This window comes from Neopsephotus bourkii, unplaced genomic scaffold (assembly GCF_033783945.1).
Source record: "Neopsephotus bourkii isolate Nb327-2 ecotype Australia unplaced genomic scaffold, CSIRO-AGI_Nbou_v1 NB_1765, whole genome shotgun sequence".
Classification (NCBI taxonomy): domain Eukaryota; kingdom Metazoa; phylum Chordata; class Aves; order Psittaciformes; family Psittacidae; genus Neopsephotus; species Neopsephotus bourkii.
Window position 1 is genome coordinate 5,844,573 of NW_026902239.1, and position 23,489 is coordinate 5,868,061.

The 23,489-nt window shown below is 36.4% G+C and overlaps 1 protein-coding gene across 16 annotated transcripts in view; it reads right to left on the reverse strand.

Annotated features, from left to right (window-relative positions):
- EYA4 (EYA transcriptional coactivator and phosphatase 4) overlaps positions 1-23,489 on the reverse strand; it is a 147,305-nt gene that overhangs the window by 60,855 nt on the left and 62,961 nt on the right. For all 16 annotated transcript variants that reach the window (XR_009729206.1, XR_009729207.1, XM_061378155.1 and 13 more), the window contains exon 3: positions 10,127-10,176. Coding sequence is in view for 14 of the 16 variants with exons in the window: in XM_061378155.1 (XP_061234139.1) it covers positions 10,127-10,176 (50 nt within the window). In the remaining 2 variants the exon portion in view is untranslated. The remainder of the gene's footprint in view (positions 1-10,126; positions 10,177-23,489) is intronic.

Sequence of the window (23,489 nt, forward strand, 5' to 3'; positions counted from 1 at the left end):
TCCTATGTGCTGCTGTAATGTGATATGACAGAGCAAAAGATAGACCAACGAGGAAAGAAAGCTCCTTCTCATTGTAATTACATGTGCTGCACCTAAAGAACCAACACTGTCACTTCACAGATCAAAATCCAGTTCAGAATTAGGATAAAATTCTAAGAAACTACTGGATTAATTAAAAATACTTGCAGGTATAATCTTAGGCTATCTCCTTTTACTCAAAACCAGTATTTACCCAAGACATTATTGAAGGTTAAAAAATACTAAATTCTGATAGCTACATTTATTAGTACAGGAATACATGCACTCCTTCTCTCTTTGAAGTTCAGGAAGACTAGGTGCATACTAAGAAGTACCATGACTTAGTAGATCAACACAAGTAGTCAAAATCTGGGGGGAAGTGTGTATAAGGAGAAAGAACAGACCAGGAAAGGGAAGTATAATGAATGCTTGCCTGTTAAAGGTCGGCCACTTGGAATTTGCCTACCCACTTTTCAATATACTCACCTCACACAGAAATTCGGTTCAGGCAGCCCAGTGACTGCCAGACTGACATCTTGGAACTGCTGGCAATCCAAGAGCACTTTCTAATGAACACTGGCTGGTCTATAATGCAGCATGAAAAACAGACATAAAAGTGAACTTATATGCAACTGGTTATAGCTCAGGCTTAATGCTGTGCTCACACCATGTTCTGACAGAAGCAAACTGCCACAGGCAGGTGGGGGGGAGATTGCCCACTCACCCACACTGGTATCTGATCCATCCAAAATAGATGAGTAACAACCAAGTGCATGCTAAGCCCTGGGACAGCTCCAGTCCTGATCTCTCCATACACCTGCAGCTCCAGCTCAAGAAAGTGGATGGGGGAGAGTGACAATAGACTTGCAAATGGACTCAAAATTGCATTTAACTGCTGCTGTCAACATATATGTTACATTCTGCCATCTGTTTATCAACTAGTAAAGATAGTAAAACATATATTGTCACAATTTCTGTGTGGTGCAAAAATAGCTGTAGTTGCCCAAGTTATGCTATGCAACAGCACTCATGTATAAAAGGAATAATAAAAGGGGTCAGAGATATGGATGGAAGAACTGCATCACGCACTGCTGTGCCTGCGCTCCTAACCAGTTGTTCTGAAATACTGACTATTGGATTACATTGATTATTTCAATGCGCTTTCAAGAATCTTTAATTATAATAGTCTTGTTAAATTGCCTGCATCCACTTTTGCTTATAGGTTGCCATTCCTGGTGGAAAGCTATTACTGTGAACAAGTTGGTTTTAGTGTGCTCCTTATACATGAAATTTTGGAAATTTTTGGTGTGTTCAGTTCTTCACTAGCCTCTTTTCTGGGTTTAGTTATTTGTGGTTCTCTTGGTACTGAACCACTATTAATACTTATAGATGCAGCTCCAGAGCTTTATTTTTGCAAGCTTTTCCCAGACCTTATAAAGTGCACTAACATTCATTTAGACTGAAAGGTACTCCTCATCTCATTGCCTATGATGTGTGGGTGTTTTCATGGCTGGGGCCTGCTGAATAACTTGCACCCTTAAGCAGGCTCAAAAATCACTTTGGAAATTCACAGGCTCAAGAAGGCACTTTGGAATTCACAATTATGTCAAAACTATTAATCATAAAAATATGTGGGGTGGTTCCAGTCCTCCTCACAATTACCATAAACATTCACATAAGAAAACTTCTTTTCTCTGAAGAAAGACATGTGGAAGACATGGACAGAGACGGGTACACAGCAATATCCTGGCAGATGCCACCTTTGTTCGTATAATAGTAATGTGTAAGCCAGTAATTACTCAAGACAATAGGAAATTTTCACAGAGCTCAGTCTAGGATAGCAAAATGGACTAGATTTATGTGTGCTGGTTACAGGATACCCTGGTTTAATCCATACTCCAAGAAATACATAATACTTGTACCAAGTGGAAAGGCTGTCATAACAGCTTAATGTTTTGGATGTTTACTTAAGATATTTAAGACATAAGGTTATATACAGTGAATAAATATATAAAATATCAACTACTTTTTAATGCCTATATCTTTGATTTGTTGAGTGAAAACTAGGAAAAAATAAGCAGTCATTAAATATTTTAAGAGTAGAGGTGGTTTAAGCCATTATTCAGTATGATTTTAATCATTTTCAAAATACACCTAAGCAAACAGGAATGCCAGCCTGTTTCTAATGGGACAGCAAATAAAATAAGTCCTTTAAATTTAAATTAATAGTCTCCAGCAGACACTTGCATATCATTTTGTATTATCTACCCTTTCTCATAAATAGGCCATATTCCTACCAACAGACAACAATAAACTGAGAACTGTTAGCATGTTTCTCTCTTTCTCAGAGATCTTGATCTCATTTGCAGAAGCATTTGATTTTCTTCTATTTCTGAAATAGGTTTTAAATCATTAGTGGTGGTTGTTTCTTGCATCCCAGCAGCACAAATCTATCCTAGACTAGAAAGTCTTACCTTTCACAGTATGTGATGTTGGACAAAAAGACTATGTACAGACACTTAAGGGTAAATCCAAAACACCCAAATTACTTCTAAAAGTACTTCTGTTAAAATCTTGCTTATCTAATTTTTTGTTTGTTTGTTTTTTTGTTTTTTTTTTAATAAGGTGATACAAACTTCCAGAAAGTGTTCAAAACTTCTTGGGTTTTGCTGCTTTCACTTATTCCAAAGTCTGACCCAACACTAATTCAGGTTAATGCAAATCTTAACACTGACATGATCTGGCTTGGGAACATACAGAAAATTATTAATAATATAAGAGACAATATGTTACTCCTGATGTTAACAAAAAACCCCAGGAATTTGTAACAGACCTTAAATATAAAAAATACATTAATTATATTGTTAAAGCCACAGGGATCTGTTAATATAAACCATTCAAATACTTCCCTGTGATGTCATCAGTTACCATGTGTTTGCACTCTAAATAGGTTATTGTAATTTCTGTAAACATATCATATATATTTTTAGAGCTCTTTGGGGGCTTGATCCAGAGCCAACAAAAACCAATGGGCAGACAGTGACCAGCTTCAATAGGCCTTTGGTAATCAGAAGACTGAGTTTCTAAAGTTAACAAATGAGAACATCAGCATAGACCAGGCAGAGAGATACCACACAGTCAGCTCTAAAAATAGGAAAGTCTTATGCTGCCTGAAAAGTACATGCCTGAAAATAAAACGTGGATAGCAAGGCAACATACTCTTTGTAGCAACTGTCGTGCAATTGTCGTGGATGCTGTATGTCATTTAGTTAGATGTATCTGCATAGTCATTTCACTAATTATGTTATTCTGATTTGACTCCAACTGCCTACGAGTTATGCACTCTAAATAAGTGCACCAAACCCTTAACAAGTAGCAGACTTGTATAAAACATTCACTCTCAGGCTAAGCGTATGTGTCCCAGAATGCAGCCTTTATGAGAAATCTTACTCCACAACGTATTTTATAATTGGAAAATTGTGATTCCTTTTTTGCCAGCCACTGTCCTGACTGAGAAGTCTGGGTATGATCCTGCCAAACGTTTCTCTTAGGTGAAGTATTTATAACTATAGTGGCCTTGGTGACATGAATGTTATATTATAGCAACATATACTATCCCTCCTGTTAACTGGATTTTATCTTGAAGTTTCCAAAATTTCTGGTGGCAATCTTTCAATTTCAACTTTATTTACTCTGTCTTTTCACAGCAAAGTTGAAATACTAGCACAGTTAGTCACAAAGTGTTTTTTCCTGGCTAGAGAAAAATATTTTTGCATATATTCCCTTATGGATATGAACAGTTTTGCAGAAAAGCAGAATCTGTAAAATCAAACTAAATGCTTCCATTCCACTCCAAATGCTCACACTGTGTAACGAGCTGGTCTTTGTGTAATAAATCAGCAGTGCAACAGGTGATTTCTGGTGGAGTCTGCATGGTTGCTTCGGAGAAGAGGTACACAGTACACTGTCTTCACAATCAACAGAAACATCAGATAAATGGCATCTCAGAAGTGCCTACTTTGCACATCTACTTCAGCATGAGATTAACCTCACCTTCAGAGTCTAAATCAGAGTCCTCTCAATATCTCATTTCTTTAAATGAAGCCCATTTATTCACAGATTCTTCAGTGTGAGAAACAGTGGAGCTACACTACTCCTGACTCAGAAAAGCATTTAAATTATCCTCTAGCCAGCATAAACTACGTATGGCTTACAGACAACAAACTCTTACCTTCTAAAAAAAAAAATTTAAGATGTGGATGAGAAGCAAATGAGGGAGCATAATGTGACAAAACAACACATGAAAGCTTGGTAGTCTGAGCTTCCCCATTTTTACTCTGTAACTAATGCTATGTTTTGGTTTTCTATTACAAATGCTGTAACCTTAATGACAATTTCTGCAGATATTGCTTGCTTTTCTTTCTTGGCAGCTCAATCATAAAGCTCCTCTTCACCATGTAACAACAACTATTTGTTTCTCTCTTGAACTGCAAATGAATATGAAGGTAGTGCTGGTCTCACTCTCCCAGTATGGTATGCAGAACTGGCATGCAGAGGGTCAACTGTGTTCAAACTATCATGGGAAAGGCATGACAGCTTCATCACAGAATCTGTTGGATGCCAGTAAAGCTTGGGTGTGGGTGAAGAAGTTATGATGTTAGATCTGGTAAATATAGATAATTACATGATATTAAAATAAAGCCAACACATGACTGAAAGAATCAAACATTATTATCACCCTGAGATAAGACTGCAAAGGGTTTGTTGCGGGAACTAGTCAGTGAAAAAGAAATCTCAGGGGTATTTTACACAGTCCAAACTGCTATGAGATAGTTTTGATGATCTGCTGTCTAGCATAAGATGCAAAAGATACATTATTTTCCTTTTCATTTTTGTTAAACATACAGATGGCCATGGAAGCACTCTTCAGTAGTGCACTCATGTAGTATTAGCATAGCTCAGATACAGTGAGTATAGTGAACACTGTATTCACAACAGTGCCCCCAAATTGAAGAGAAAACAAACCTTAGTCAAGTAACTGAATATGAAAACTGTGGTAGCTCTGACTGACATTTAATACCATCTATTTACTTGCGAATGCATTAATGACAGTAATTGTCTCTGGACATGTACAGGCACTCTACATCCTGAATGAGATAAAACCATCAAAATGAGACCAGTGAGAAAATGTGAAAGTCTATTTCTCATTCAGAAGTTTTAAGAAAGACTTTTAAGATGAAGAAACACAAATAGGAATCCATCTTTTAAATCTTACTATCCGGTGCACTCCTAAGCAGTGTGGGTGTGGAAGAAGAGGACAGCAATCATCTGATGAACAGCTGTAATCTACACTAAAGGCCTCATTGAAACCCACATTAAATTGAAATATTGGGGACCTTTTTAACACATTTAAAAGTCCCTCTGTGCTCTTTTGGACAGCCTGTTTATCTGGCAGCTGTATCTGCACATATGATTCAGTACTTACCAGTGATCATCACCAGTGAGTATGTAGTTCAGTAATACACAGGAATTTTGTCTAGCTAGTACTAATGCAATAGCTATAACGGCTCTGAATACACTCTTCTTATAGCATCTGATAAAGCATTAAAAGAGAGGATTTGCTGAAGTGCAGCTTACGTTCTCTTTCTTTTGCTTTTAGAAATAATAAAGAAAAAGTATATAAAGGAAAAGACAAGACAGGAAGAATGGATATAGCTTGATATACTAGATCCACAGCTTTACAGCAAAAATTATTCAACGAGAATAGAGGACTTCTTACACCGCAGGACCTGCTTTAACTTACCAATACAAAGGTCCATTGCCTTTCTGTGAATACAAAAGTGATGTCTGTTTGGCACCACTATATATTTTCATAAGGTAGTCAGTTAATTTTCATCCCAAGCTTACAAAAAATATTTGTCAGAAATTTCAAGTTTTCCCTTTTTCCCCCATAGATATCATCCTCATAATATAAAGATTATGGTTTAAAGAGGGAAAGTATATGAAATGTATGGCCATTTTCCAGGAAAAAAAGAAACTGTGTCTCAGCTGTCAGTAAAATCTTCTTTCTTCTGCAGACTCTTCTATCCTCTCCAAAGGGTAAATATGCATGATTTCCTCCTCTGCCCCCTCCTCAGTCAGTGGACTTTGAAGAAGCAGGAGAAGACCATGCAAAATTTCAATTTGCAGGCACTTCCTCTAGTTTCCCTCATTTCTCTCCTCCCTGTTTCATTTTATAGCCCATAAAACCCGTATTTATTGTCAGATCTCAATTCCTGATGTGACTTTGGTCTTTGGTGGGAAAAGGAAGGAGGATTTTGGGGTTGCAGACATGTACTTATAGAGCAGTCTGTTGTTGCAAAGAAAGATGCTGCCCTGGGATACGTAGCTGAAGCGAACATGCTGTAGCTGAGTGTGAGCAGAAGTATGGAACTTGGTATTTATCATTTTACCAGAATTCAGAATCACATATAATTCTAGTGTTTAACTCTTTTCCACATTAAGGTCGGGGGCTGAGGGGGTGGTGGAGGAGGGGCGGGAGGAAGGAGAGGTGGGAGGCTATAAGTGTAGTTTGCAAATTTCCAGGTAACAAAAATTGGAATTAAAATGGCTTATTTAATTTTCCATATAAAAAGAGAGCTCATTAATAATTGCAAACAAGGTAAATCTACTAGATTTTAGCAATTCTTGTGTAACATTATATTTCATGCTGGAGCCATTCAGCATGGGTGGAATTTGTACCATCTGAATGTATATCCATCATACAAGAAAATTAATAGCAATGTATGTTTATACACTCTGCACACAGGAATTCATCTTCCTAAACTCACTAGTGAATTTGATGCTGGACCACCACCCATGCATGTTGGCTGTCTCATCCAGACCTGTAGTAAGACAGCTGGCAAGTCCCAACTGTTTACTGCCTCTGTTTCACACACTATCAGCTCCAGGAAGGTGTAAGTATTTTGCATGACTGGATGGCTATCCAGACTTGAGGGTGAATTTGATTTTTATTACAAAATTATGAAGAAAAAATGCCCTAATATTAACACACGATACTAACACGATATTAACACGACATTAACACACGATATTAACACGATATTAACACACGATATTAACACGATAACCACCATGATTCAGTATAACACCACCATTTAGGGATAATAACTAAACACCTGGGAATAAAAGCACAGCCAGTTCGTAGGGATTTGGTAAATAAATCCCAAGAATGTTTGACAGAATTTTTAAGATAAAATCATTTCTGAATCAAAATTTGTGACAGGGATACTGAAAAGTTATGCACATTTCCTTTTGTGCTAACAATTCACCTATCCACCGTGACTTCAGTTAACCGGTTCCCTCTCTATCTGTGCAGTTTACCTGTTGATATAACCATTTTCTATGAATAAGTGCTGGCAAGGTTGATTTTTACTGTATGTATAGCTGGGTACTTCTGGAACACATTTTTTGATATTGATATAATACTGCATAGACTAGTAAATACCCTTAAAAAGAAATTTACTAGTCACATCTGCAGTTTGAATGTTTCTTTCTAAAAGACAAACCAAGGCCAAGCAAGACAAAGAATCTGCTGATACACACATGTCACTCCAAGAATTCTCCTGACAAAGTTCCCACACCCAATTTAATTACTTCCCTACTGTAAAAACACTTTCCATCTGCATTTATTGTAATAGTTTCAAATCCAAAACCAACAGACTATAAAGCTAGCTAAATAAATGAATGATATTGGCCTTAGGTCCCAAGCCAGGAGCCATTCTGTAAGGCTGTATGTCTCCAGCATTCATTTTTGTGCTGATGTTTCATTTTATGTGCAATGTTTTCACTTAAGCCTTGTTTAGAGAAGAATTACCTTGCTCCAGGCTCTCAAGTTTTGCGTGCGGCGCGGTGCCCTCTAGCGCCGCTCCAGACAAACCTCTGACAGGGATTACTCCGCAAAACCAAAGTCAAATCACGGATTCGGATCTGACCAAAAACAATCCCATTGCAGGTTGCATGCACAGCACTGCACCCACTCAGTTCAGGAACATTAATTCCAACTGTATCCGATATAGCCTCAGACTGTGGCTGTGGCACTCAAAATGTAAAGCATCTTTGCTTGAAAACACACCCTAAAAATATATATATATAATTAAACTACCAGATTTAGCTTCCAGATTGACTATTTGTAATCTGGGTTCCCTTTAGCACTCAGGAGGAAAAAAGTAATCTATTCCTCAGAGTTGGTATGAAGAATTTAACTACAGCTCATAATAACCACAAATCGACTATGAAAGAACTTGTAACAGGATTTTCCTAACTAATTGTGATTGGGATTTCAGTGTGTTTCCTTAACACTTATAACTGGCAGAAGCCTGTATGTCAGGGTTCTGAATTTGAGAACATTCTATAAAACTCTATTTTCTTTTTTTTCCCTTGTGGAGCTACTCTGAGAGGGCTTAGTTCAGTTACAACTATTATATATGCTGTCTGATAATATCCCCTGCTTAAAAGGATAATGCAAAGGAGATGTTCAAAATAGTGTTCCTCACTTTGATATGTAAACATTTAGTGGTGGACTTGGCAGTCCTGGGATAATAGTTGGACTTTATGACCTTAAAGGTCTTTTCCAACCTAGTTGATTCTATGATACTATAATATGCAGAAATAATGACAGTACATTGTATTCCGGGTCCTCAGGTTTGTTGCAATATCATACTCTGATGAAATTAATCAAACTATGGACTTCATAGTTTTTAAAGACCTGAGATAAACCAGTCTTATTTGCACAAGCAAGACACTTAAATCTACGCACATGCACGAGTGCTTTACTAAATTAACGTTTTCCATGCCATCAAAGTATTTGGAAAGAGCTTGCCCCTTATAATAAATTTTAATCCAAAGCAGCAGCACAGCAGATACATTTTTTCATTTAGAAGTTATTAAACGAGGACTGACAGGCAAAACATGACCGCTGAAGTCCAGGGCAAAACTGCTATTGACTTCACTGGAAGTGCATCTGGACATCAAATTTTGCATTCCCTTATATATATTTCAGTTCTTAGAGATCTAAATGAAAGGCTGTGATAACAACTGATACCAGCTAACCAAAGAAATTCCGATGGTAGACAGCAGAGCTCAAGCCATAGATACTATACTGGCCTTGGACATTGCAGGTGACACCCAGAGGGTCCTACTGTAACAGAGGCACAAATACATGGTGAAGGATGGGACTGGGAGAAAACCTTGTATTACTTCGCTTTTCTGAGTTTTAATCACAATGTTAGTGTGATGTCAGATTTGTTTTGGGGCTCTCCACTCACAATTAAAGCATCTGAGTTTCAGTGTAACTGAAATAGGTCTTCTAAAAAAAGCAAGATGAAGATAGACAAAAATCAGTGCAAACCACTGGAAACTGAAGAAAGTAATATGTTGTAGCTCAACAGCTTACTAATTAACAGGCAGATGTATGTTTAATGGCAAATCTAAACTAATTACTACTTCACCTGCTCAACTTTATCCATACACATATATACATGTGGAAAATAGGGAAGGTAAATCTATTTCCTTTTACCTATGTACATGAAATTAAAAAAGACTATGTTTGTAAAGTTTCTTTTTAAAGTATGTATGGCCTTGTCCCAACTTACGAACATAGAGGCATGTTTTTATAGGTGAAAACTAGAAGTTTTGATAAAGTTGGATTTGCCCCAATAAAGACTGAATTGCCAACACTGAAAATAAACTACATTATCAATAAACTTCAAGACTCAGGTATACAGAAAAGGGATAAAAAAAGAAAGTGAGATTTGATTACACAGATTTCCCTACACTATTTAATAGTTTGTGCTTTTTAAAATGAGAATGACAATTCAGTGCTATGGCACCATCCAAACCCCAAAAAAACTAGATGCTAGCCCTCACCTTTAACTGGGAAAAAGTGGCGAAAAAAACCCTTCCAGAGTGAAATCAATTAAAATTGATCCATCCATCTTTTATAAAACATGCCTCTCATGCTCTTGCTGCTATGGAGCTGCATCAGAGCTCCGCCTCACGCCCCACCACCACGCTGCAGTGACTCAGTGTTTGCCCTCTTGTACCATACCTGGGATTCTGCGGCTCTGAAGCATCTGACTCTGTACACGGTTTCTTTACCTGCAAAATCAAACGAGTGCCAATTACTTTCACTTGAAACACAACTTCCTTGCTCACAGTTCACGCACTTAGAGCGCTTAAAGTGGATCCAGCTCTGTTCACCATGATCTCTATAAAATACTTCCCGCATTTTACAGCAGCAGTATGCAGTACTAAACAGTGTGTTTCATTATTATCCCATGAACAGCTGCCAACTACACTTCCCCAGGCTCCATTAGTATGTAAAATGTTCAGCTAAAATAGCTTGGGAGTAGTCTAACTGGGAACAAAGAAACCAAAGAATCAGGTTCCCCACTTCGAAATGAGAAAGCCATACTGTTCTCAGCTCAGTGAAGAAATGTTTTCCCAATTGATAGAGCTTCTGTTTCCTGCTAAAGCTCACAATAATAAACACCAGATTCTGGGGCAAAGCTCAGCGTTAGCTAAATAAGTCATACGCTAATTTTCATTTTGTGAATCTGCTAACTGTATGTTAATTGTATTTTCCTATTGCATCAATGAACACATACACCATTTTCACCCATAATTACAATATATAATTTCATAAAAGGTATTTCAACTCCCAATTTAATCTTTACAATATATTGCTGTAGGCTAATTAAAGCTGAAAAAAAATCCAACGCTTTCAAATAAAAAGACAAATATGTCCTCTTGCAGACTAGGTATCGCCTTGGGATCTTCAAGATACCCTGCAAAAATTTAGTTGTACCTCTTGGAAATATAAATTTCTTGTACTTTCAGCAGACAAAAAAACACTTCCCTCAACTGCGTGCTAATGCAGAATCCAGGGCTGTGTGGGAGGTTTCAAAACTCCATTGTTTAAAAGCTACCTAGAAACATCCTGGTCACTCAGACTCCCTTGATGTGACTGACATAGCGACATCCCCATGTTCTTTGTAAGTGTTCAATGACAATTTTTTGTTAATACTTTGCATCATGACTTCTTCTATGGTTCAACAGATGGTCATTTTTGTTGTTCACTTGCAATCTAGATACTGAAAAAAACGTAGAACCATAGAATGGTTTGGGCTGGAAGGGACATTAAAGATCATCTATTTCCAATCTCCCTGTGACAGGGATGAGTGTGCAAGATCACCCTTAGTAAATTATATATATATATATATATAAAAATATATATTTAATATATATAATATATTTTATATATATTTATTTATATATATTAAGTATATATATATAAAAATTACACTTAAAACTTTGACCAAGACTTTCAACAGTTAAACAGATTTCTATAGATATCTCCCTCAAACATTCTGTTTCATCACCACTAGTTTTGCTCTTCTTGGATTGTTTCTTCACTGTTCTTCCTGTGCTACTCAATGGACTTGGTAGTTGAAATGTGCTAGAGAGGTGTGAAGGTGCAGCAACTCAACATGAGAGTGAAGGCTCACAAACTCCAAAACACACAGGCACTATTTCATAAACATTTATATGCAAGCTTCACTGCTATAGCTTTATGTTCATTACATTGTTACTAACGTAATATTAGATCTGAAATACAGTAAAATACTTGAGCTTCAAGCACGTCATCAAATATCAAGAAAAATTCCCACAGTGTCTGTTAATACGCGAACAAGAGAAATACTCATTCAAATTAGTGTACCGAGTGTCAACATCACAGGCAACTGTTCAAAAAACAAATTCAAAATCATTCAAAAAGACTAGAATTGAAATATTCCTTGAGAGGAAGTGCGTACTTTCAGAAGCAGATTGTCTCAACAGAGTTACAGGAGGACTTGGCCAGAAAAAGAATCTTCTAATTTTACACATGAAATATAATTGAAAATAATTAAAAATATAATGTATTTAGAAGTATCAGCTCTCATTATAAAAAAACAAAGACCTTACATATAATTAAATCACATAATTAAAATTAATTAAAATATAAATATATTTAATTTATTTAAAGGAAAGCTCCTTTTTCTTGGTCCCTTTAGCATATACTCACTTCCAGGCTATTTTTGTTATCTCTTTACCGTTAAATTTACTGGCATTTATACATTTCTTTCCAATTCCTTTGCCATTTGTGTGTTTTCCACCAATAGATAGGTTGCCTGTTACATTTAAACTGGTTAGGAAAGATAGGGAAGTTCAGGTTAGGAACTTTCAGGTTAGGAAAGCTCAACCACTCTCTTCAGTCAGTTGCTGGAAAGTCTGACAGTACGCCAGCACATCCCAACACCCTGATTTTGCAAAGTGATGGCAGGTCCAGTGGTATGAGTTGGCACAGAAGCAAAAAGATAATTCAGACATACATTAATGCTATCTCAGTACTTTGAACACACACAATATATAAGAGCCTTGTTTTCTATGGGGAAAGATGTTTGCCCAGTTAAGCAATAGCTGAGTACTTACAGATGAGTTGTCCTATCCCTACTCCCACTACTATCGCATCTTGCCTTTACCAACTTTACAAAGTAATGGCTGAAAGATTATGCTCTACCTGTGTAAAAAAAAGGCAAATTTTGGCATAACTTAAAAGGTAGTAGCAGAAAAGCCATGGACCAATTGTACCAAAAGGACTCGCCTCCTGTGAGATGCTACAGACTTGAGGAAAAAAAAAAAGAAGTACTATATTCAAGAATACGGCAATGAAAACAAGGTTTGGCTGTTTTGTTTGTTTGTTTGTTTTTTAAATAGGAATATTTCAGGTTTTCAGCTTGGTATATAGAGGATCATTCTCTGAGGAAACGTACAGCATAAGCTCATAGTACAGGCTTGTCTTTTCCTCTGAGACTAAATGTAAACTTCACTGTATATCTTCAGTGTCCCTCTTTGAAAGAAAAGATTTAATAAATAAAAAAGTTATTTCTTAAAGGAGGAACAGGCATGTGATTTTCTTTCAAGTCACCATATGGAATGAACACCATTGATCTTTAAGGCTACTCAAGTAGTAATACACATTTTGTTACTCCTAAAATTACACCACCCTTGAAGGTGAACAGAAAATCACTGAGAAAACTTTTGATCAAAGACTAAATAGTGTTTCCTTTGTCTTAAGATGTGCTGTTTTCCTTCTTAATCTGCCTTGCTGACTGTTTTCAAAATAATTAACTTTCACTAACACCACATTTACTTACATTCTCGTGTTAGATGCTATAAAAAGAAACTTTTTCTTTACTCCTGCTCCTACCTAGTAAACATTTTAAACGTATGCCTTAATCTTTGCCTTGGTTCATCAGATTTCAAGTATGAACACAGTTATGAGTGTCACAATATGAGGATACTGTGAAAATTATGCATTTATTAAGCACCGAAGAACTTTTATTGAGAAATATTTAAACTAGGAATATTTACATAACAAATTATTTTATATTAAGTATGGACTTTGGATGCTTCATGTTTAGCAACTACAGACTGAGGAACATAAAAGGAAAAATCTAACCACACATTTGCTTAAAAAAAGGAGATGACCCCACAAAAGCCTAGTATGTCATAGAGTAAGTTCTGCACTATAATGGGTAAGAGACTGGGTTTCCACAGGCCGTATTAGTTCTGGCATTTCCTTGCTTCTGATGTTTTCCTTTGCAACATTAACATCCTTTTAAATGATTTTATTGGATGTTATTACACTACATGCTAAACCATGAACTGGTCCTGCTCTATGAGGTGTTATTGTACACATGCTCATGGTATTAAAATCATAATGCAACACAGGTGAGAAATCCCTTCTAACACTTAAACTAAGAACAGCTGAAAAATCTTGCAATATCAGCAGTAAATTTTTCTGGCAATGAATTTTCTGAGCTCCCCCATCTACTGCATCAAATACGGCCTTGGGCATCCCTCCCAGATTGGTAGGCATGCAACAGGGTTGAGTGGAGCCTGCAATGCTTTGGGCTTGGAGGAAGCAGTTCTGCATAGTGGAGCTATGGCAGCTCTAACACTAATGCGAAAGAAGAGGAAGAAGAACTTTTTGCAGACACAGAGACATCTCAAAGCATGTCTACATGCTTCCTCAGCCTGTGCTAATACCACTTCTGAGTGATCTGTAGAACCTGGATGCAAATGTTAGCAAATTACCCTGGTGAAAGCTCATCAGCTTCTACTCGCTGCCCAGAGAATGGACCACATCTGTGTAGTGGCCCAAGAAGAGGATGGGGAATTAAGTGAAACAGTTTTGATGGAAATACATGAGAAGAATATGGCTCAGGATGTCTGTGACACTGCTATGAGAATGAGTAGTAAAGAAAACTCCTTCAAACATCTTTTAGATGCTGACCTTGACACTGTTTACATATAGTTTTATAACCATCTTGACAACAAAATCCTTAGCACCGAGACTGTCTGCACAATGCTTAGTATAATAAAGACTTTCTTTGCTACCATGACACTTTTCATGGCTACCATAAAACAAATAATGACGTTATCTTGATCTACAAACACAGGGCAAGGGATAGTTTAAAGATACAGTGCCAGGATTTAGTAAAAAAATTGTAGCCATTCTGAAAATACATATACTTTTAAACTGGCTTTTTAAAAAATACACAAAAATTATTGAGAATGAAGCAAGTTTTTGATTGCTAAATTCAAATAATACTATAGCTATATATGACCCGTCAAGGCAAAATCTCAGGGAAGATTCTGCAAAATCAAACAAATGATGAAGACACCTAGAGAAAGATCTGAAAAGAATTCTAAATAATCCAAAAATCTGAATTCTTCCCAGTGAATCATTATTATGCTACACTTCCATAGGCCTCATAAGGGTTTCAGTTACTTAAACCTAATAATAATAATAAACTTATATAATTATGTAAGTTTATATATAATTATTTATCAACAGTTTCTATGAAAATTTAATATGAAATTAAATTAAGTATGAACATGTAACACTATATAGTTACCATCGAGTTTTAAGTAGGTTTCTGACTTAGCTAAAAACCCAAACACTGATGCTACCATTTAGTGAAGACCTTGAAGCACTAGAAAATTGATTTTTTTCCCCAATTTTTCACAGTGCAGAGACTGTACATAGCTGTATTTTGACTGAATCACATCCTGAACTAGATTTATCATATCTTGGCAGATCTGAATATATGAGTTTTAACCACAGTGGAAGAATGGAGAAAAACATGCTATAGGAATCAATTTCAAATTCCCTATTAAAGTTGTTTTTTTTTTTTTGGGGGGGGGGGAGGGTAAATAAGTTTATATGAACTCGTCTTCAGTGAAAATAAGTTTTCCAGACACTACCTGAACTAGGTTTAACTATTCAACAGTCTTCCATTTTCTTATTAATGAAATTGTTATGTCATCAACTCAAATTGACAACTCTTACCAAAACAGATCAAGTTTTGAACATATTAAACTTTTTTAATGAAATTAAAATGCAAATTATTTACAAGTTTTGAGTATGGAAGCAGATTGCTGAAGTTGACATTTCTATTTTATGTAGCACAATAGATGAAACTTCATATTTGAAGACATAAGATATGTTTCCATGCCTTTAGAAATGTAAGAAATAACACTGCAGATACTATATGAGGGCTTCAATCGCACAGCACAACACAGGTATAAGGGGAAGGAATGGGAACAGGGGAAGCCATTCCTATTCCGTTATCATTTTGTTCTGTTTTCCATGCACATCTTTCCTAAGATAGCCATATTCATGATGAAACATATCATTGCTACCCTCCTGTCTCCTGCACCTCTCCCCAGACTAATACAAGAGTATCTCTGGGCTGCAACACTATGTGGCATACATCTAACTTTCAGTGCAAATTAATCCAGCAGGTTTACATCCAGTATGAAATACTTGCAGTTTAGGCATCTAAATCTACCTAGGCTTGCCACCACAGGCTTCCTTTACACCTAACAGAAAGTTGCAGATGTATTTCACCAGGACTGGAGTAGTCATCTACTTCAGACAGAGAGGATTTAGGCAAAAATTAACTGTGGATAATGGCAGATACTCTATTCTGACTGCTGAAGAGGACAGGTACTAGGGAAATGTTGAGGAAATGGAACTGGTGCTGCCAGAGAGCGAGGGACTGCCCACTGCCACCACACAGCCTATGCGTTTCATTACATTTTCCATGAAATTCTCTTTGTCTGCAACACTGACTACAGCATGAGGAGAGATGGTTGCTGCTAAAGTTTCACGCTTTAAAGCCTCAGCTCCTTTGACCCAGTCTTTGACTATTCATTTTCAGAAGCTGCTATGACTTATAAAGCACATATCAGTATGCTAAATGCTTTCACTTTTTGAGATGACACTCTTTATAAACCTTCTTCTGCATAAACCTTTGCAGAGAATAGTGTGGATGAAACTTTAACAGAAACCAGCCTCCAGATAAGCCAAGACGCTTCAAAGCAGTCCCGTGTTTCCCTAGATCTTATTTCACTAGGCTGGAATGATGAGCAGTGACACTCTAGAGCTTGTGCCGGTGTGCACAGTACACAGGCAGCAAAGTAACCAGGGATTTAATCAATCCGGATAAATGCCTTTTTGATACTTACAGGGAGACCATAATGATTGTTTCTTTCAGGAATACTCCACAGTCTTATCATTGACAAAAGCCTCTGTGCTACTTAAATCAGAAAAAAATTATCCAATATAAAACTGTGTTTCTATTGAAAAGTTTTACAGAAGGAGGTGGCATTAAGGTGTATTTATGACACAAACTGGTAACATCTGAGACAACTTTAATTCCTCAGTTTTTCTCATTTGCATGCTATCTTTTGGGCCAAAACTTAACTTGGTACTTTCTTGATAGTGGAAGGGTTTCCTACATGTTTGTTTTTGCAGCGTGATTCATGGGGTCACTCAGTTCAGAGGTCTACGCTTCTTTCAAGTCTTTTATACCTGCAAACATTTTTAAAACACATTTTAAACTGTCTTTGGCATAAGCACACTTTTAAAAATACCAGAAGGTGTGACAGTCAAGTCATGTTTTAAGCAACTGGAACCTGTAAGGTACTATACGCTACATTTTGAAATGCATTTTTACATGCACTGTGGGAAAAACTGGCATTCTTATTTTCTTTTTGTTTGTTTGTGTACGATGAAAGAAGGAAATATGCTTCCCTTTAACTGGTGGGGCAGGCAGGGCAAATGCCACACCACAATAGGACTTTTTGTTTCAGCCTGGGTTACCTAATAGCTCAGAGCTCACAGAACACTTTCCCCTGCCCTGGTGGGAGGATGGGCCATCAGCCTGGCTCCCTTCCCAGAAAGAAAGAAAGAAAAGGAGTCAGCTCCCCATTCAGCAGTTGCAAAGGCAGTGAAACTCCACCAGCCTGGAGCTCATTTATTGCCAAAGTCAGATTCAGGAAGAAATACTAAAGCACAAGCACTGGAAATCTCTTATTTCTCTCTCTCCCTTCCTCTCTCTCTCTAAAACCCTTTCATCCACACACATACCTTCCCTCCTCTCCCAGAGACAGCTCTTGGCGTTTTTTTTCTGCCTTTTTAAGTCAGCAGTATGTCTCAGTGCATCTGAATCTTCAAGCATACCCTTGGTGCCTCCCTGGTATCTCCGAACTGGAAATCACTTACGAGATATTGTTCTTAATCTAGATACAGAAAAATATTTACTTTTTTTCCCTCCAGTTATGGTCCCATGATCTCCTCCAGATTTGTTGCAATCACATGACTGTTATTAGTTTTAAGTGTTTGCTTTTTAAAATCTCAGCATTCCCAGATACCATTGATCTCTTTTCAGGAGAAAATCATAGAAGGATATAGGAAAAGAGCCACACTGTTCAAAGGCTTCTAGCATTAATCTTGTGATTCCCCAGCTCCTCAGAAAAATCATAAGTAAATTAGGTGTTATCTAAACTGCTTTGCAGTTATCGTTTAATATTCAAAGGAATAGCAAGTCATCTCCCATTCCATGCATAGAATTCAGTGCCCCCTGAGAAAACCTGAACTGATTTTATTTCCTCCCGCTTTTCAAAACTAACCAGGGCCAACAAATGCAAGGGGGGGGAAAAGTAAACTTTGAAGCTGAAATTTAAAGCAATGAAAGTCAGGAAGTTCAAAAGTTAATGTTCCTATGGCTGTGTTAACTTGGCCATGTTGCAAATACATCATGCAAATACTTCAAGCTATTTTGTTAAAGGCATATAGTACTGTGCCATAAAGCATAATAAAACATGCTGTTTTCTTTTCATGTGGAAACCATCTTGTACAAGCAACAGCACAGTGTATTTCTACTGCTAGCACTGATTTCTCTACCACAAGTCAAGTATCTCTGCCACAAGACACTTCTCTTCTGAAAATGCTGGTGCCTTACTTAGCTCACCCAAGAGCTAAGTATCTACAGTATCTAAGTACCTACAGATCTCCCCAGTAACAATGGGGAACTTCTCTCCTGACACATTTGCCTTACCAGAAATATTATCCCCTTTAAGGTCAAAAAACACTTGTCACGGCTTTTCCAGCCCTCACTTACAGAAAATACAAACAAATCACCTTGTTGGTCATCTCCTCCTTTCTGTTCTGCTCTCCTAGTTTTTACTTAGGAGTATGCTGATACCCAAGAGCAGTAAACAACATGATCACCCATTCATTAAGTCCTCATCCTCACCACAGATGATGAAGCTATCTATTAAGAAGGATTCATGTCACTTCTGTGTCTTTTGGATCCTTCATCTCTCAGGAAAGACAACTGTATTCAGTGTATAGTGCTGTATGCAAGAGAGTACCATAAACATGATAAAATATAACTGATTTATTCACAGATCAAAAAAGATCATCTAACTTCTCTGTTAAAGCAATTCAGTTCTACATCCTGATCTGAATTCAGACTGTATGTGGACTAAAATGCCAACTTCAATTAAATGATCTTGCAAGTGTCCACAGGATAGTTTTGCTGTGATCAGGCTTCAGGAAAGGGAAGGCTAGACTGTAGCTACAGGCAATGATCATTCCAGACTGTGGGCTGTTTCAGTGGCAGTTGAAGTCCAGAGTGTTTGACAGAAAGAAAAAGGAAAATTACTGCTCTAAATGTTGATTTTTCTTTTTTTTTTTTCTTTTTTTTTTTTTTTGTCAGAAGGGACACCAGTCATTCATTGCCCTCCTTCACAATCCTGAAAGGCAAGGGTACCTCCATGGTGAGCACATGTACTGAGGTCTGGGAATGCAAATAGGCAATTTGTGATTAACTCAATAACTGCAGAATATTATCCAGTCCTGCCTAGGGTTGCATTGGCTTCCATCAGTGCTATCCCCATGCTTCAACAGCAGTGAGGGTAACAGCAGCAGCTGTCTGAGGTTATGTTGTATCCAGTTCTTTACCAAAAGACCCTCCCTGAGCTAAAGCTGTCAAGCTTCAAGAAGCCTACAAAGATCTAAGGTTAAGTCTAAATCAGAACATGGTGGTTAGGCCCATTATCTTCAATTAAACAATTCAGAATGAAATAAGTATGTGAATATGTCTTTGTAGAGTGGGAGGCTCAATTAAATGCCAAAAAGCAACAGGTGGACAGAGCAAAAGACAGGTTGAAGGGAGGATGAACAAGGTAATATGAGAAGGTAACATGAACACGATTTCAACTCAGCACCTGCCTACCCATTATCAGCTCACAGAGTCCTAGTAATGCAGGCATTATGGAAGATGGGAGTTAGATGGAGGCCATGTTAAAACAGTATTAAATTAAATTAAAGACAAATAAACAAACAAACAAAAAAAACACACACACACAAAAAAAAACAAAGCAAAGCAAACCACCACTAACAAAAAACCAACACACAAACCACCAACAAAATAACCTGTTCTGCTATTCCATGGCAGTTTTTCTCCTTGTAGCAGATTAAAGATATTCAGCCATAAACATCTGAAGTTTCAACAGATAATATCTATGAATCTGAACATGAACAAATAACTTGGTCTATGAAAATAGCCCAAGATGAAGTCATCCGCTAACTGTACAATACTAGTATTTTTTGTACAATGCACTGAGGCTATTCCAATAAAACCACCTACTTAAGAAGCAGGAAAATGCCTATGTTACAAATTAAAACTAAGAGTGTGCACAAAACTGAGGAAAAAAGGAGAAGTAGAAGGTAATAAGCAGTTGCACATTACATTCCACCTTGAAAATTGCCAAGCAAGTCACCTGTAGATCCACAGCGAACAGCTGTTCTTTTTCTTCAGTTTCATACATTTCTGTTCTTCTTCATTACTGAAGCTAATTTGTTTAGCATTGTAGCAATAATTTCTAGCAGCTACTGCAACATTAATAAACTAGATCAGATAACCAAAAACTCTGGCAACCTACTTCTATTAGAGTAAGGATGCAAAAAATTCTTTGTAGCTCAAACTACTTGCTGGTCAAAATAAAATAATGAGTTCTTTTTGTCCCAGATGTTGTCTGAAGAAACAATTTGTTAGGGGAAAGATAAAATGACACACAATGTTGCAGTATAAAATCTCACAAACAGATATAATTTAAAGACCTCTTCACATGCTTTTGTGATGTCATGTAACCAAATGTAGTTTATTTCTAGTTAACTTAGCTTTTAGTGTCTCTAGAACAGTTCAATAAAATTGAAGAAAATGCTGCTAAGAAATGAGTTTTTTGGTTTGGTTTGGTTGGGGTTTTTCAGAACAGAAAAAACCCGAAGAATTTATCTGAGGCAATCCACAGGTAAAATACTTTCTAATAAATACATGGGGAAGTATAACACACATAATGTACACATTGCTACTATATAGTAGTAAGCAGCACAGAAGCCAAATCCTATTTAGTGAGACTAGTTTGCATATGTAGGATTGACATTTAATTATTGAAATATTAATGAACAGGTAAAGTTCAGAAGCATTTACACACAGCAGTCAATAAAAATTCTATTAATATAATAGTGTGAAAATGTCATTGAGAGAAATTTATCATAAAAGGATGAATCATTAATTATTTTCTATACACAGGGATACATGTCTGTTTGGACACTAATAACAAAGCCAGACACAGTTAGAAAACACATTAAAAATATTTTCCTTTTTGTTTTTAAATTTGTTTTATGCTGTAATTCTTAACATTACCCAGAATAGATGCATTTACAGTATAATGTATGTAAATAAATTTCAAACCATCATCCAGCAATATTTTTTCATTATTAGTCAATGGGGACAATATCAGAGGCAGTATAGCTCTTACATGTCACAAGGAAGTACCTCTTGACAGATCATATTTCAGCTCACACATAAGTCCATTTTGCCTCTTTTTTCAGGTTTGAAAATTTCACTGGTTTATCCCAGTATAGTACTTTAGCATATCCAAGTAACTTTTCAGAGTTTTTATTAATACTACTGTATTAAAATATATAATTTTAAAATATTTAAAAGTATCTTTCTACATTTTATATAAGCAAAGCATCAGATCTGGCTTTCCAGAGGCAACTAACTGATGGGTTGGGTTTGTTGTTTTTTTCAAATTCATACCATTTTGTTTATATTTGCAGTCCTCCAGTAAATTCTTCAGCCAACAGGCAATTACTTGGAATAAGGAGTTCTTCCAATTTATTTTGGATGGTCTTATACACACATCTCAAGCATTAAATAAAAAACCTCTTTGGTTGAGGAAAATGTACCAAGATTCTCTAAACTTTGAACGCATTCAAAACAAAACAAAAAAAGAGAGCTTCGTAGTGAAGGATGAATTCCATCTACCAGGGTCAATGGTCAGAAATAACAATAAAGAATACTGCAACACATTTGCAGTGCTTTCTCCCACAGGTCTGCTCATTTGCCCCCATTTCAGAAAAACAAGCAAGTGTCCTTTGTCTTCTTTTTAACGTGCCAAGTCTCCTGCATCTTTTGACCCTCCCTCCCCTCTGTCCTGTCTCCCCAACCTGATCCTGGAATGTTTCGGCCATGAGGTTAAGAAAGATTCCCCCATTTATCACAACCTGCCAAGCACAACAGGGTCACAGTCCCAGCCCCAGTCCTACTGCTTAACTAATCCAGCCTCAACATAGGCATGAAACTTCAAAGATTTTTTGCCACAGGCAAAAATTAGTCCTTATTTGCTTTAAAATCCAAGTATCAATCAAGTTAAACTGTGCTTCAGTGGAGCTAACATTTTGAACGTTTAGAGCAACATGTACATTTGGTTCCTAGCTGCAACTCTAATTGAATGCAGAGCTCACCTGAAATAGCAGTACAAATACTTTAAGTACAGCAAAAATCTCCAGTGAGATAATTCATTTTATCCAGGAGACAACCCTTAATAAAAAGAACAGTTCAAACATGTATGCAAATACACAAGAATATGTTTTTGTGCATGTGTGCATATAAAGATATATAATACATACAGAACCTCTGTTTGTATTAAATCACCTCATATAATTTTACCCTCCGAAGGTTTTACTATCAGTTATACCAGATGATCAGCCACAGTTATATATTTGTAAAGCTCAGTTAACAACCTTTAAATATTCCTGAAATTAGTTTTGAAGAACAATTAAAGATTTGTTATGAGAATACACAGAGAACTTTGATTCAATATTTAGGAAGTAAATTTTCAATTATCTCTAGCTAAAATAACATGTAAATGCCACTCTTCTGGGATATCACCTACCACTTTCTGTTGAATCCTATGCAAACAATAAAATTATTATGTTTTTTTAAAGCAATTCAGGTTCTTCAATATATATTTTTAACTGCACTGTTTTGGGGCTACAATGAGACTACATTTAAAATTAGCTTGAAATAAAATCTTAATTTTCCTACAGATCTTTATTTATAATTGAATACTGTTTAATCACTTAATAATTCAGGGTAATTATTAAATTTTTCATAGAGTAGAGAAATAAACCACATAGACATTGTGTTTCCTGTTAAGCTATTACGGAAAAATGCCCTTTTTTTTTTTTTCAGCAGAATATCTTAAAAGAATTCATAAAATGAAACTAGAAAGTAAGAAAAGTTAACTAGAGCATTAAATTCTACAAACTGCTCAAATACCTTTTATACATAAATGTCATAGAGCCATGCTCATTTTATTTAAAAATACTGAAATAATACATCATGTTAAAATTTTAATCCCTTGCAAATAATGTTTACTAAATAAATTTTATAATTCAAAGTTTAAAACTGACTAAAGTGCTACTTATTTCTGATAATCTCCCCAAGTAAACATAGCTTCAATAACGTTTAAGTATAGCTACTTGCAAAGAAAACAACAGAAAACAAAAGATTAAAAGGATAGGTAAGCATGTGAACGAGACAGTTCATAGTGGTTTTTCATTTGCTTCCTTTATTTCACAGTATATTCAGACATTTTAGCAAAATACTACTAGAAAATAACCTTGGCTTCTAATTTCTGTAACAGATTAATTAGCTTCC